This window comes from Pyxicephalus adspersus, chromosome 3 (assembly GCF_032062135.1).
Source record: "Pyxicephalus adspersus chromosome 3, UCB_Pads_2.0, whole genome shotgun sequence".
Classification (NCBI taxonomy): Eukaryota; Metazoa; Chordata; class Amphibia; order Anura; family Pyxicephalidae; genus Pyxicephalus; species Pyxicephalus adspersus.
In genome coordinates, this window is record NC_092860.1 from 17820242 (window position 1) to 17836908 (window position 16667).

Consider the following 16667-nt stretch of genomic DNA (forward strand, 5'->3'; position numbering starts at 1 on the left):
GACAATGCAGACCTGTCTTACCCACAATGCACTTCCTGCATCTCTTTTATTATGGTTGCATGGCATGTGAATTCTTTTCCTCTCACATCCAGTTCATTTTGATATCCCGGATACAGTACCTGCTGTAGTAATCCCATGATACATAAAGCAACAACATAAAAAATGCATAACAAACTTGTTGTCATTTTAAAATATATTTTGCTTATAGAGTTAGTGGTTATTATACACAGAGCTGTTAATAAAAGGTCACTCTGCCCCAAAGGTCACATCTGTTCGTCTACCTGGTAGCTCCGGGTTTTCACTTGCTTTTCCATCTTCTCCTGGTATTAATATTTATTATTATTATTAATAATAATAATAAACAATATTTATATAGCGCCAACATATTACACAGCGCTGTACAGTAAATAGGGGTTGTAAATGACAGACAGATGCAGCCAGTGACACAGGAGGAGGAGAGGACCCTGTTCCAAGGAGGAGATATTATCGTAATATGAGGGTAAGAAATTCAGGAAGAATAGGAAGCCTTCATATTAGCCATAGCAGGTGTGCAGATATGGGATCTAAAGCAGAGAGGTTAGCAATGGTGGCTCCAAGGGACCCCTTAATGGCGTTTACACCTAAGCTATGTCTGGGAAATGTCAGAGCTAAGGGATACAAAGCCTTAGATATTGAAGACTCTGCTATTACCCACAGACTTTATCCTTGATACACACAAACATATTGTTCCAATGGCTGGTGTGTAATATGTGCTGCTATCATAAAGTGATACATAAAGATAGTCCATTGAGTACTGGAATTCTGTCTGAATCAGGCTTAAGCATGATCAGTTTTACTGTTTTTATTGGTTCCTCTGGAGTTTCTATCCAGTGTCTTTAAAATGCAGGTTATTGCAAGCTAGCAGTAAAGGCTCTAGATTCACTGCTTGATATTGATGAATGATGGGCAGCACGGTGGCTAAGAGGTTAGCACTCTGGCATTTGCAGCCTTTGACTGGCCTTTGACTGTATAAGCCATATGACTACGGTAGGGACATTAGATTGTGAGCCCCTTTAAAGGACAGGTAGTCACATGACTATGGACTTTTTACAGTGCTGTTTAATATTCCGGTGCTATATAAATACTGTGTAGTTTTATAATTAACAATAATTTTATTATACTACAGCTACTGTCCCTTGAAACCAAAGGAAAACTTGCCCATAGCATCCAATCAGAAGGCAGCTTTCTTTTCCCTAATATAGGTAGAAATAAACTTTGGTTGCTGTATGCAAAAGGAACCTTTTTCCTGCATCCGGTTCCTTAAAGCAGCTGTAAATGGAGAGCATTGAAAAGATTTATACTTTGGAAAACAGAGACTGCCATAGCTGATTGTCTGTAGTTTTTTTAACACCAGGGAAGGCAGAAATTTTTATTAGTTGGTGGTGTTGATTGACAAAACCTGTAAAAGAATTACATTTGTGACAAAAGCCCATTGGAGCATGTTTGAGTTCTTACAGTGAGATGCTTTCACTTGCAGCAGCTTCAGATCTCACTATTTTCGCTAGTGATTTGTAACCACAGAATCATTGCTGTATCTGCCTATATTGCTATTGTTGCAGCCACAAATTCTCTGTTTCAGTCAGCAACTGAACTAGTTAAAATGAAGCTACTGGTGCTGGAAAATGTGAAGTTGCCTTTAAATGGTGAAAGATCTGATGCATTTACTGTGTAGAAATGTGCTCATTGATCTCATTTTATCTTCCAGGTGCTTATTGCCTGTCTGTATCGGACTACGATCCCAACCGTGGACTGAACGTCAAGCATTATAAAATCCGCAAGTTGGACAGTGGGGGATTCTACATCACATCTCGGACTCAGTTCAGCAACCTTCAGCAGCTGGTGGCCTACTACAGCAGTACGTTCTGGGAGGGTGATGGCATTGGGTGCCAATTCTTGTAGGCTGAAGGAATAGACTTTTCCAGAATAGGTGGTCAGAGGGGCGGGTAAGGTCAGGATGTGGGCCAGAATGTGTAAGGTATTGCTGGCTAAGTTGCAAGGTAGTAGAGTCTATAAAAAGTCTCGGCAGTAGTCAAGAAACAGGGTAATAGGGAAGCAATTTATATTTTCTTTTTGAATATTATACCCTCAGTGTCATGAGTAGACTCCATGCCTTGGAGAATGCATAGAGACTTGAAAAGGCATGCCATCTAAATTCCCTAACACAGCCATACAATTTCACACAGTGTATGTAGATGTTTTCAATAACAGGTGTTTAATGCTCTTTTATGAGAGTAAGGGCTGTTAAAGTACAGCACATGTGAAGCTGTCACTATTGGCAAAGAATTGCACGGTGTGTCTCATTCTGCACCCAAGACATGATAGGACTAGGTCATTTGACTTTGCTTTAAAGTTTAATTACTTAGAGGCTGTCTTTTTATTAGCAGCATATTTATTCAAGTGGTTGGATTTCTGGGTAGAGAACAAATTCCCCTTGAACTTTGTCGCAAAGATGCTCAATTAATTTGCCCTTTGAGTGAAACACATGCTAAGTTTGGCAGAATTGAAAAACAGCCGGGGTGACAGGATGGCCATGTGTCTTTCACAGGGCTTCTGTTTAGGATACCAAAAGGATTTTGAAGTCTGTTTTCACAGTCTCATGTTACCTTTGATGAGTTTAAGAAGCAGCTGTTTTTGTTGCTGGCCCTGCATTTACAAATGTCCCATATTTTAGTACAAGGACAAAGGAAGCATTTCTGAAGTGAAGAGTTTAAAGGGCTGCTGGAGCTGACTTTCTCACAACGTACATGTCATTATTGCATGCCAGCCCTTGTTAGAGCCATACTCCTTACAGCGCAAGGCCACTGTTGTAAGTGGTGCTTATAATAACGTTGACAGAGGATGTCGCGTGTAATCAAAATCAAGGAACGAAAAGACATCATCACTGCTTTGATATTGGTTCACTCATTTTATTGTGAAAGTAGCGTGGCATAGGTCAGTGGAGCTAACAAAAGCTTTATGGGGTCACTTCCTCCAGGCCACAGTGACCGTATCACTTAGTCATTAGGCTTTCCCAAGGTAGGAACCACACAGGGCCCTTTGATGTTGGCAAATGCAAAACTATTATTTTTTTTCCTTTTAAATGTCTTAAGACAGTTGTAGCTACACAGCAGGCCTTGGCAGGACACCTTAATGCATATAAAATGTCAGATAAAGCCACAGCAGTATTGGTATGTTATAAACATAAAAATAATTTTCTCCTGACACTATTTTGGCTTTACATAGCACCGTCTATAGTTCTGGGTTTTTACAGTTAGCTCATAGAATCTTTAAGCAAAGTTCTGGATGGAACCCATAACAAAGCAAAGCACAGAGGCATTTTGGAATAATAATCAAAAATCAGAGGATAGGGGCTGATATTGCACTTTACAAAATCCAAAAATTAAAAATGTGCATGAAAATTATTTAAAAGATTTTCTGTCTTTTTACATTGTGGGTCTTTGGTAGAGGAACGGGCTTTGCCTTAGATATGACATATGAAAACTAGTGGGGGTAATGATCAAAAAGCAGGAGATGTTGAGGAAGCACAGAACCACAAACAGAATCTGAAAAATCCTTGCATTGAAGGTCTATGGGTACAGCTTTTTATTCAGAACAGTGAGTAGAATAGTGATACCATTTAATCAGTTAAAGACAGCAGTGCCTTGAATGATCTCTAGTTGCAGATCTATGAGCTTATGAGGCTGCAGAAGAGGAGTTCTTAGGTGCAGTGCATGTCAAGAAATGCACTGATATTTGTCAAGCAAATATAAGGCAAAATTCAAGTGAATGTCAGTATAAAAACGTTTTAGTTTTTGGAACTTGTTCAGACTCATGTTGGGGTTTTCCTTCTATCCAGAGATCTGCTATAGGGATTCCCTCTTATTTCCTGACTGATAAAATGTTGTCAGCAGTACAGGAAATGACATAAAACTCCCCATTAGAGCCTCAGATAGTTGTGAAGGTCTCATATGGGTACTAATCCTTCACTACTCCCTGCATACGCTTTAACCTTTACATGAATTCCTTCAAAACATATCAAATCTTTACTCTGAGTATAGTTCCAGTTTAAGACACCTGTGTTCATAAGGCCAAAAATGACAGTGCATTCTTTTGATCTCTTTGTGTTCAACATACAGAAACTGTCCTTTTTATCTAGAAATACAAAATGATTTTTTTCTTATCACTCCTTAACATATTTTCTGTTGTCTTTCCAGAACATGCAGATGGCTTGTGTCACCGGCTGACCACTGTGTGTCCCACGTCCAAGCCACAGACTCAAGGTTTGGCAAAGGATGCCTGGGAAATTCCTAGAGACTCTTTACGCCTGGAGATCAAGCTGGGCCAGGGTTGTTTTGGGGAAGTGTGGATGGGTAAGTATTCTGTATGTATAATGCAACATCTTCGATTCCTACACTGAAGTGCTTGTTGATGCTGATAACAGTGATGTGAATATAGAATGTTTAGTAATGCCAAAGGGTTCAGAGCCATCTTTGAATCGCAACGCTTTCAGTGTTTGCAAACAAGGGTGAAAGAACCAAGTCATCTGTAATTAAGTTCACATGAATGTCAAGATGGCCTGGTCATAAGTGTTTATGTGCAGAGGTTGTATTGATCTACCAATCTTTACCTTCTTGTACTTCTAGGTACATGGAATGGCACTACACGAGTGGCTATTAAAACTCTAAAACCAGGCACTATGTCTCCAGAGGCCTTTCTGCAAGAGGCACAGGTCATGAAGAAGCTCCGGCATGAGAAACTTGTCCAGCTGTATGCAGTGGTGTCTGAAGAGCCCATCTATATAGTGACCGAGTACATGAATCGAGGTGAGTCTGCATGTTTGTTAATGGTTTATGGGTTGCTGCAGAGCTCCCAGCCCTCTAGTGTATTTGCTTTTTATTCACATGTAAACAAATCACCTTCACCTCACCGTCAGTTTCCATATGCAAGTCTTTATGGAGCTAAAGTCAGCCATTTTTTGAGAGTGAGTGGATAAGTCAAAGAGCCCCTTTTATATTTGTTTTGTGGTAAGTGTGTTCAGGGCATTTCATAATTTCATAGTCTTTCATTATTAATATCTCATGTTTGAAGAAAGTCTAGTGTGTGTAGCGCTCACTAGCTCTGGCAAGGCTGTGCCCAATAAATATGGTGCCCTGTAAGTACAAGACTTAAAGTAAAAGTCAAGAGGTGTAACCACCAAAACTGATGGTCCATCAGTTTAAACAAGCTTTCATTAGTCCATATTAGTGTGAAGTTAAATATCAAACACATTTTGGAGGCTCTAGTATTCCCTCTAGCGTGAGCAGTCAGCGTACATATTAAAGAAGACAGCCACAAACAAGAATCCCTTTTGAAGGTGTCTGTGGTCTACTTGCATCTGAGCTTCTGCAATTACTGACTTGCCATATCTTGTTCCATGCCGTGCCTCTGTGTCGGTGGCCATCTTGGTAGAGGCAGAGCTTTACTTTCTTACCGCATCAAGGAGAACAATGAGCAGCACAGAAGTGACACCACCACCTCATGCATTTCTTGAATAATATGTGTGCCACTCATCTTCTGTATCTTCTTCTGTTTACCCACACAGGTAGTCTTTTGGACTTTCTAAAAAGTGATATGGGCAGCTACCTCCGACTTCCACAGCTTGTAGATATGGCTGCACAGGTAAGCCTGCTTATCTTTATTCAAAGTGGACATTAGGCAAAAGCTGAATTCCATTAGTTGTTGTCTCAAAAAATTCAGCTGCACAGATTGTTCCTATGTATCCTAATGTGTATATTGTAATTAGAAGCAATATTCTGTGATATGAAGTGTGTGTGTGTATGTATGTGAATAATGTACAGGTCATCATGCTTTTTTTTGTGGTAGATTGCCTCCGGAATGGCATATGTAGAGAGAATGAACTATGTACATCGTGATCTCAGAGCTGCCAACATCCTCGTAGGCGAGAACCTGGTATGTAAGGTAGCCGACTTTGGACTGGCTCGACTGATAGAAGATAATGAATACACAGCAAGACAAGGTATGGCCACTATTTCTAAATCATCATCCAAAGCGGTCTGAACATAATTATATGTGTACGCCACTTAATTATATACAGGGGTTTGTTTATCTTTAGTATGCGGCTGCTTCGTCTCATTATGCTGTACCAGCTGTTTTTCTGTTTACACAGCATTCTTAACTAGATTTACAAAAAGCACAATGTTTCCTAGTTTTTTTTAAAGTCGAATTCCAGGCTGTAAAATCCTCCATTATGCAGTTCAGTGATAGTGCCCAGCTACACATTTTTAGACTCAATCGTGCCACATGATTTAGGTTTAATGTCATTGGTACCTCGAACCCTGACCTAGCTGAACAAATAAAACTTACAGAAACCCCTTTGAGATTGATATATTGTTTCGGTGAATGCCATATACCCAAAAATACCAAAATAAAAGAGGTAAGAGCAGTCATACTCAAGTATCAGATTGAGTGGATTTATATATAAAAAGCATAATTTTATTTCAGAGAAATGACAAAAGATACATAGCAAATAACAATAAAACAATAAATACATGACAAAAAGGCTATCAAGCAGATTATAATAAACAGTTCCAACACGTTTTGCGGTAACCACACGTCTTCAAGGGATTTGATAGCAGAGCAATTTATGTCCCTAGCTGATGTTGACCTAAAGCAGATGAGGAGGTAGTGATTGAGGTTGTCAAAGGTACAGGCCCCAGTGGGCTGTCTTGCTTTCTGTCTTCAGTATGTAGTGGGTCATTGAATAAACATGCAACCCAATAAAGCCAGGCCAGGTCACAACCCAACAAGCAGATCACTAGCTTGGAGAGTTTGTCAAGATGATAACACTAGAAATGGTATTTATATAAACAAGTGGACAATGGCAGATCTCCATATTTCTGTCCTAATAGATTTCCTTTCAAAAAAAATGTATGTTTTTATACACTTGCTGTGCCATATTACAATGTTTGCAACACCTGACCCCACCACACCCTTCTACTTCCATCAACATACAGATATGGAGGAGAATGTAACTATTTCCCTTCTTATCACATGGTGATTGCTGCAGCTGTATCACAGCGATGTCAGCAAAAGATCTGACTTGACCATTTTGCAGGTTATTTGGGTTTTGCTTTACCCTGCAACTGAAAGGAGGAGTGATGGAGAAATTTAAAGGTATTTACTGTCACATTAAAGGGACTTGTTTTGCCCTACAAGGACAAAGCACAGGTTTGCCTAAAGGTGTATTTAAATGTGACTAAGCTCCAAAAAGTTGTTGCATTGTGGAGAGCGCATGCTGTGGGAATGCTGTGTGTACATGTTTAGGTAACTACTACTAAGACATTGACCATCTCATTGTAAAACATATGTACTCCATTTTTTGTAGGTGCCAAGTTTCCTATTAAGTGGACTGCTCCGGAAGCTGCTCTGTATGGACGATTCACTATTAAATCTGATGTCTGGTCATTTGGAATTCTTCTAACAGAACTGACCACTAAAGGAAGAGTGCCATATCCCGGTTAGTGTAACCCAAGATTGTTGATTTGAATTATGATATAAATTTTATTGCATGCATACAGTAAACATTTAGGTTACTGTTAGCGGCTGCTCTATTTTACAGCCAGTAGCCTTGCGGTTCCAATAGACATTTACAGAATGCATGAAAGCCAAACTAGGAGCAGGTTTCTAACTTTGTGGTCTTGCATAGGTAATGGAAGGCGTAAAGGGAACCGAAACACAACATTTGTCCCCCAAACACTTAATATCTGAACGTGCCTGGGAAGATAGCTTTTAAAACACTTCAAAATTATGCAGTTATTTGAAAAGTATTCACACCAACCATAAGATGTAATATGAGAAAACCACACTGCAACACATGAAAAACACTTACAAAAGAAAAAGAGGGAAAAAAGCCTTAATTGGTCTCATTTATTTAAATTATAATATTTTGAGTATTGTGGTTAACAATTTTTTTTGAAGCAGAAAATGGCTTTCTCATGTTCTTGAAAATAGTTTGTGTGTAGAAACACTGTAATTTTGCCTATTTGGAGTTCAGCTCCCTCACCATAGTTTACTCAGGAGGGCATGGAGGGGGCATGGGATGGGTGGATTAAACCACATGCTTTGCGGGTGGGCTATCAGCAGACATTTTTTTAAATGTTATCATATTTTATTAGAATTTCATATATTTTTTTACTGGTAGCTATCACCGAATGGCCCTTTCCATCTGCTTTTCCTTACATATGATCTTCTCCGCCCTACAGGAATGGTGAACCGAGAGGTATTGGACCAAGTGGAGCGTGGGTATCGAATGCCCTGCCCTCCAGACTGCCCTGAATCCCTCCATGATCTGATGTTGCAATGTTGGAGAAAAGACCCTGAGGAGCGGCCAACGTTTGAATACCTGCAGGCATTTTTAGAAGACTATTTTACTGCCACGGAGCCCCAATACCAACCTGGGGACAACCTCTAAGTCAGACAATTGAAGCTTACATAGTGATCTTTAGCTGTCTGTGGAAGAGCACTTAAGATGTCAGACACAGATGCAATAATCTCCAAATCCTCTGCAGGCTTTCAGCTCTTATTGAAAAATAGGCTGAAGTGGGAATGTTGGTCCAACCTGGTGGCAATACAGAAAAAATACAACTTTCTCCCTCATTGATATTTTGCCTCCATCAGTCCACAGCAGAGACGATACCTGACATTTTTTTCAATCTGGTCCTGGATTGACGTCTGCTGCTCGTGAAAAATGTTTCCTGCTGAATCCTTTTATAAAGTTATCCATTCCTTTTCATTTTCCACAAATCAGAAACTACCCATCAGTATGTTGACCACAATATAAGTCGACCTGTTTGTCTCAGAAATGCTTCTTTGTAATTTTGTCCTGGAGTAAATGCCACTCCTTCGTCTTTTCTTGGACTTCTAACCAGTTGGAAATGTTAAGACTTTTTGGATGATTGCAGATCCACGTTTTGTACGTTCAGCTGTGGGTGGTTTTTGGGGTCTTCCAGAACTCTACAGACCTCCTTTTGAGGGCCAAAGTCCTACTTGTCTTCCACCCCCACCTGCCTTCCTCTTGATGCAGAGGACCTGGTGTGCTGTCTTTTTATAACCGAGAGGCGATTAGAATGCAACATTTGTCAATTTCGTCTTTGCACCGTTACTAACTGTTTATGGAAGGATTGACACTGACTGTTCCAATATAGCATCCTGGTCTGGGATTATCAATCTCTATTACATTTAGAAAATCACTTCTAATGCAGAATCACAATCTTCTTTGATGGATGACTGTACCCCCTACCCAGCACAACCCCTATAGTCTTACACTCACACGTCCACTCTCTTTGCACACACAGCTGCCTTTGCAGACTTCCCTGGCTGGTCCCATATTTCTGCACCTGTGTGGAATAATCTTATTCATTTGTATGTAGAGGATATCTATCACTGGGAAACAATGAAAAAGATTTCTTTTAGTATGGTAGAGTTTAGAGGGGCAGCTGATTGGATTTGTGTTGATGGCACAGTGTGGATCTGCCATAAGTGTGAACAGATGAGTAAAAGACTTTAGGGTTGTGATTGTTCAGGGGAAGGGGGTGAAAAAAGGGTAACTGTACAAAAACACAAGAAACCTTTACTATCTCAATTGCATACATTGGTCTCAAGGATATTCTTTCTTTTTATTATAATTTGCACCATTAGGTACAGAAAACGAAACAATCCCACTCTTATGCCAATCCCAACAGCTACAAGATCCTTCAAATCAGAAAATGAGGCCGCACTGCTAGTTTCTGCACAGCCAGTGGATGTTTGTGCTGACAAAATGAACTTGCCTGAATAATCGCCAGGTTTTAATTGGGAAAGTAGACCATAGCACATCATGTATTAAAGAACAAAGCTTTGGATAGATTTGGAAAGAGTAATTATTTATGGTGACCCTGTTGGGAATATTTCACACCACTCCCGGTTTTGAAAAAAAAAAAGAAGAGGAGACTTGGAACCATTGTCACTGAGCAGGAATGATAACGGTTCTAACCATTGCCCATCTTGCTGACTGTGACCACACTGGAAAGATTTGTTGGAACAGAAGCGAGTGGAAGCCTTACTGGGGCTGACACAGAATGCTGATAAAATGTGATAGAGGATCTAACACTTTTCCTACTCTGTCCAAAGCTTTAAAAAGGAAGAAGTGGCTGAATTTGGCTTTAAAGTGGCTGAGAGCTGTAGTATCTGTTACCTACGGAAAGTAATCCGAGCCTAATGCAAGGAAATTGGGACGTGCACACATGTCCATTCATCATATAGTGTGCCCTGGGCCTCTATTACTACTTTTTGAGTCCAGTCTCCTTAAATAGAAGCTCTTTAGTTGCATAAGTGCCCCTTTGGAGAACCATAAAGGATAGAAATGCAAAGGAGGCTGCATATACAAAGTCTCGTGCCAGAAAAGAAGGTTTGATGCCAGATTGTTCTGTTCCTGGAGCCCTTAATTGGGAATTTGCATGCTGCCCAATAGACACTGGCTCGTTGCCTCAGTCAGACTCTTATGTCATGGCTATTATAAGGTGCAGATTTTCAGGTGCTATTTCCTTACTCCAGAAGGGATTTTAAAACCGGACTGCAGGCATGGGCATCTAAATCCACATTCATGCAGATCTTTAACTTTCTACTGATTTGTTTTTAAATAAATGATAGAATGCAAACAAAGCAGTTTTTTTTACTGCAGCCTGTACATTCCTAAAATCATGTGTGTTTTAGCTTTAGTTACAATTCATAAACCTTCACCAGCCAGGGGCATTTGCCCACCTTGGATAGATCTTTTCAGTGGACCATTTTGATTATGGTACAAATGCATTTCAGTGTGACTGTATGGGATGGTACAGCCCAGTCCTGTTTAATACCCCTGGCACCATTGCCAGAATGGGAAGGTCCAATTCTAAATATTTCTCAGGGATGGGAAGGCGTGGAAGTTGTGTTGCCAATTGTGAAACGTCGGACAGTATATGTATGTACCTACCCTGGTACTGGGTTATCCCACCCTGGTGCTGCTGTAGGTGGCAGTGGGTTTGGGTATGGTACAAAGTAAAAAGTAAGATCTCCTTGTGTTATGGTGCCAATTGAACGTCTCTGCCTGAGTATAAATGAATTTGTATATATACACTTTTTTTTCTAATGGTTATATACCGTGCAAAGGGCAGAACTTTGTATTGTGAATGCTTATCTAAATACACTGTATGTAGGATTGTGTTCCAGATCTGTCTATGGTATCAGATGTTTTTTTTTTAATCCTATTTAAAGGGTCATTTGATAAGGAGGTTCAACAATTACTATATATGTTCATAACCAGATCACCTCTTTAATGTGAACCTGTGGCCAGGCTATGAACGTGGATGATTGACAAGCAGTAAATGAGCTTTAAAACGAGCACTGACCTCGCATAACTTTACAGCAAAAGCATTTTAGCCCTTCAGGTCATTCACTCAGAAACTCGGCCCACCTTGCTTCCCTCTCCCAGAGCATTAGAAGGCTCCCGTGGCTATGCTGGGGTAGCTGAGCCGCTGAATAAAAATACATTGGTGCTTCTGCTGTGAACCTTGAGACTGATTTGCTTCACAGTGCATGCAGCTACAGAGTTTGGAAAAGCTCATTTGCTTCCTAAGAATATTGTTAATAACCGAAGGCCTAAAACCTGGCGACAGTTTCATTTTAAAACAGGTGATGAACCCACTTGGGGCTAAACATAAGGGGGCGATCATGTAGAATGTTCTGTAGATAACTGGCTCCAAAGTGCAGCTTTTTTGTCCTCCTTTTCATGTTTTGTTATTGGCTGTCCACCTAAAAAAAATGACAGCCGCTGTACAGTACAAGGAAGTAGCTTTTAATTGTGCTATGGAGACAGTTTCTATGGGCCAATTGTGTTAAATGTTAATTATGTTGAATGACGAGCTGCCCCTGTAAATGCCCTGTGAGAAAGGGGATATATGGTCAGTTTACCTTGATAACACTGGCACCTCTGCTTAGATCTCCGTAGCAATAAATTGAATGAAATCGGTACGGTGAATAAAGATGAGAGGTGGATATGTGGCTATGTGTTTTTACTTGTTTTGTCAAGTGTCTTCTAAGTGAAATGCTTCTTTCTATAATATAACATCAAATGAATGGCTCACAAAATTTACTGAGCAGAATGAAAAACCTTTTTTGTATGTAAAACTGTACACTGGTGTAGTGGGGCAAGCACACGCTGTGCCCTCACTTTTTTCGGGAATGAGACGTTTACATAACAATGATGCGCATGTGCGCTCACCATGGATAGTACTGTGCCCCCTCTTCTTTTGTTACATCTACACCCCTGACACCCCTGACTGTACACAACTGTATGTGTGCTGGGTTACATGGCAAAAGAGTTTGTTGCTGTTTAGGCTGTTTTTTGTGATCACTCAACATAGCCAGGCCTCGGACCTTCTTTATAGCTACAGCAAATCTGGGCTCACCTCTCGATTGTAAACTGATGAAGAAACAGCAAATGGATGAAGCCGTCATTAAGGGTAGGTTCAGACCTGTCTAAGGATCGAGCGATCTTACATGGCTCTTGCCAGCTACTCTGTTACTGTTGGTAAAGAACCAAGGTCTGCACATTGGACAGCTGGCAGCAGTGAGCAGTACTGGCACCATTCACCGCTGCTTCCATTCATTCCTATAAGGCTGCCACTGGGAGAAGCTACATATAATGTAGTGGTCCACTGGCATAAGAAAGTGGTACCACACCACTGCCAGTCTTAGTATTTGTTCATTTTTTTTAATCACAACATTACATTTATTTAGTTTTCTGGAACTTTGTACTGACTTCCAGCTATTGAAGTTATGCTTTGTCTCCACCTAATGGTAAAAATGTGAACTTTTGTGTTTGTAAATATTAGGTGTATTTATAGTCACTACATTTACCATCTCTACATTATTGGGGAACATTTCCTCATTTCTTGCCAGGAACAGGAAGTGAGTGCCATCAGAACAGGTGCACCCAATAAAAGATGTCCCCTTATCCTCTGTGTCAGCTGTAATATCTTTATTCTCTTTCAAGAGACTACATAGCCAATCTTGCCCCAGTAATTATTGTCAAGATTTAAAATGATGGATTTGCAATGGCGGTGTTGTCATAGAATGAGGGTAAGTCTTCCAATAGGGAGCCAATAGGGGGTCAGACAGGAATAGTTCACAGATTAGTTCACACTGGTTTATAGTCACTTAAAGACACAAGGCACTGCAATTCTTTTAGGAGCCACAGTTACTTCTGTACTTGCTGGAAATGGGAAAAACGCCAATTGGCAGCAGTGCTTATGACAGCCTTTCTTGACCATTTTTTTTATGGGGAAATAACTTTAAGATCTTCAGGAACTCCCTGCTACAATTATTATATCCACAGCTCAGTATAATATAGGGGTCACTAGGAATGAGTCTCCCTTACAGATAGCTAAAAGGATCATTGGTGTCACACTGACCTCATAGGTCTAAATTTAACATGTTTTAGGGACTCCTAGCAACCACAGGAAAAAACATTGAGTTCCAAAGTGTTGAGTACCACTGGCTTGGAGAATAGCTAAAAGAATTTGCATATAAAACTTATCCATCTACTATTGTATCTTTACTTACTCTCTGAATTGCACTTCCACAAATATTCCACTAGATGGCAGTAATTCTTTTTAAATATAAATTCCTTATACAAAGTTCATCCATCCACTAGAATTTAGGTCAGCACTGCTCTAAATTGGTGCTTCAGATTTTTATTTTGGTATTTAGTTAAGGAGTCTGCTTATTGCACAATAGCAGCTGACATTTTTACCTCATTCTCTTGTACAGTAAGTGAAAAATGATTTTTAGCATGAAACATTTTTAGCATGAAAAACAAATGCAGCTCTAGAGACTGCCGAGTTGTGATAGTTCTTAAATTTACAAATTATTCATCTGTCTAGATATTCCTTTTAGATGGGCTGTAATAGAATAGGAGTCTGTTAGTCTAAGTATAGGTCACACTGATAAAGACTGGCTAATCATTGACACATTGACCTTGTGCATGCATAGCCTTTCCAGCCTGGTGTATGCAGGGACAGGTCATATATTCCTATTTGTGTGAAGCAGCATCATTTTTACACCGGACACAACAGCAGTGGTCAGGGTTGGGCTGTGTCACCCTGAAACTTCTATGCAATTTCACCCAATATGCCATTCGTTGCTCCTCTTAGCACAGGATCTGCCATATTGGTGTTCAGCCTTTGCTGCAGATGGTATTTCTGATGAGTCTATGCTTGCAGCAGACCCAACAAGTATTTTATATGACCTTTCTAGTGTATTAATATTAACAGGATTTATTTATAATATGCAGCCCTGTACATTAAATAGGGTTTGTAAATGACAGACTGCCACCGGAGGAGAATACCCTGCCCAGAAAAGCTTACAATCTATTCAAATTGAGTGGGCATCCCCATTGAGCTAACATCACTTCCTGCAGGCAAATTATTTGCATGGAACTAAATAACATTTAACTTGCTAAAGCAGTATAGCAATGACTGTGCTGTGTGCAGATAATAGGAGATATGCCACGCAGACAAGGTGGCAATGTTGGAGCAGAACTGAAAGGGACTGAATGTTGTCAGGTAGTACCTGAACAAGACTTTCATGGAGGAATGACCAGCTATTATTTTAATGACAGCAGATATTAGTGATTGTAGTTTCTTTCCATATTTCTAAATCATACGGTATAGATTCAGTGGCCTCTAACCAATATACTATAAAGCCTGGACTTCGGTCTGCCTTGTGTGATGACTGCAAGCAGAACTGCGGCTCAAAGGTCAATGACTCTTTGGACTTTTCTAAAGATAAAACAGCAGTGGTGCAGCGGAGTGCAGTGTATTGGTGTCTGTTAGGCAGTATGGAAGCTCTGTGGCTGCTTTGTTGTTGTCATTCAGTGCTGTGCATGTGATTGTGACATGATACGAGGAACACCGGAGAGCTGAGATATCTTCAAGTCTCATGGCTGGTATGGGATCCTTGTGTGACTGTAACATGAGATCCCCAACCTGTTCAGCTAATGACATGACAGCAGAATGATATAGCAGAAACCAAACATTTAAGGCTGGAACATAATCCTTCTACTCCAGTAAACTGTTGTAACACCTCCGGAGTAGGTTGTGGAGGAGATGGCTGGGCCAGCTTGTATTTTGCTCATAGATGGGTTATAAAGTGTATGGCAGAAAAAGAAAACATGCAATGCTTTTATAGACCATACAAGTTCTGAAAAACATATTCATGTGCTAGAAATGCATTCAGATCTTTTTTGTTGGGGTCAGATGGCATTTTTTAGAACACATATATGTTTTACTTATTTGTCCTTTGCTAAACTACTCAATCCCTTATCTCCATAATTTGGAAGTAAAACCCTGTACAGATGTCAGAGGATTGCCACTGGAAATGACAGGTGAACTAATGGGTGTTGTGCACTCGGCACCATTCCGCTCCATGGAGAGGGGAGGATGACCGAGCAGCACTCCACTGTGGCCTCCTCCATAGGAGTGAATAGCAGTTAATTAATCCACTGTGGTCAATAGCCAATAGCGGATTGAAGAAACCTATGCTGGTACCTGGAATTTTTGAGACCTCCATTTGTTTGATTGAAATATGCACAATGTCATTAGAATGTCAGGCATTGCTTGCTATGCAATGGCTGATCTCCTTGCTTATTGATATATTAAAGCTCTCCAAGGCTGGAGAGGATACACTTTCATCAGTGAAGCTGTGCGATCCAGCAAACCTGGAATGGATTTCCGAAAAGTCATTAGCTATTTGTTAGCAAATGTTTCCAATCCTGGAACAGATCTATTCCAGGTTTGCCTGATCACTCAGCTTCACTGATGAAAGTGTATCCTCTCCAGGCTTGGAGAGCTTTATTAAATCAGGGCCAATATGTAAAGCAAAGTGAACCACAAGGCACACAGTGGGAAGAAAGCCTTACACAATGCACATTTCACCAAACTCCTCACCTGGGGCAGGTCTGTGCTTCGTAATTTCACCTCTTGCTGTATCATTAATCAGATTCAGACTTCCAAGGCAAGACTGAGGCAGCTGAGGGCTGGGAGGAATACATAAGACAGCAAGTAGACCAGGGTTCCTCCAGAGGCTGATAGGGGTTCCTTGAGCATTGGGAAGTTTATGCCTCAGGTCATTTTAGGTGACACTTTTTGGCTATCTATAAGGGTGACATTCTTCACACCAGCAATGTAAAAGGCACACTAATGTTCTGTGAGTTGTGTATATATATTAGGTTGAGAAACACTGGCATCATTTTCTTGATGTGTTATCAATGCCGCCCAGTGAATCTGATTTTCATAGCCAGGTTTATAGTATTGGTTCATAGTGATCTGATAGCTGCATTCCTGATTGTGCCATGCAGACTGGGGGGACTGTGATAATGCAAGAGCACAATTTAAAGACAGTTGTTACCTTATAACAGGAAATCCTTAAACAAGGACCTTTAGAGAATGGTCACAGGTATATTTTTTATGTAAGCTGCAGATTTAAAATGTCACGTATATGGTAAGGAATATTTGGGATTTAGTGCTTGGGTCTGCATATACTTTAAAAAAAAAAGAACTGCAAATTTCCAAATG

At 40.3% G+C, this 16667-nt stretch overlaps 1 protein-coding gene across 2 annotated transcripts in view; it reads left to right on the forward strand.

Annotated features, from left to right (window-relative positions):
• The window catches only part of SRC (SRC proto-oncogene, non-receptor tyrosine kinase), a 40871-nt gene extending 28784 nt beyond the window's left edge, over positions 1-12087 (forward strand). For both annotated transcript variants that reach the window (XM_072403744.1, XM_072403745.1), the window contains 7 exons: positions 1745-1894; positions 4233-4388; positions 4662-4841; positions 5600-5676; positions 5881-6034; positions 7403-7534; positions 8280-12087. In XM_072403744.1, the coding sequence (XP_072259845.1) occupies positions 1745-1894; positions 4233-4388; positions 4662-4841; positions 5600-5676; positions 5881-6034; positions 7403-7534; positions 8280-8488 (1058 nt within the window). In that variant the 3' untranslated portion in view covers positions 8489-12087. The remainder of the gene's footprint in view (positions 1-1744; positions 1895-4232; positions 4389-4661; positions 4842-5599; positions 5677-5880; positions 6035-7402; positions 7535-8279) is intronic.
• The last annotated feature ends 4580 nt before the right edge of the window (positions 12088-16667 follow it).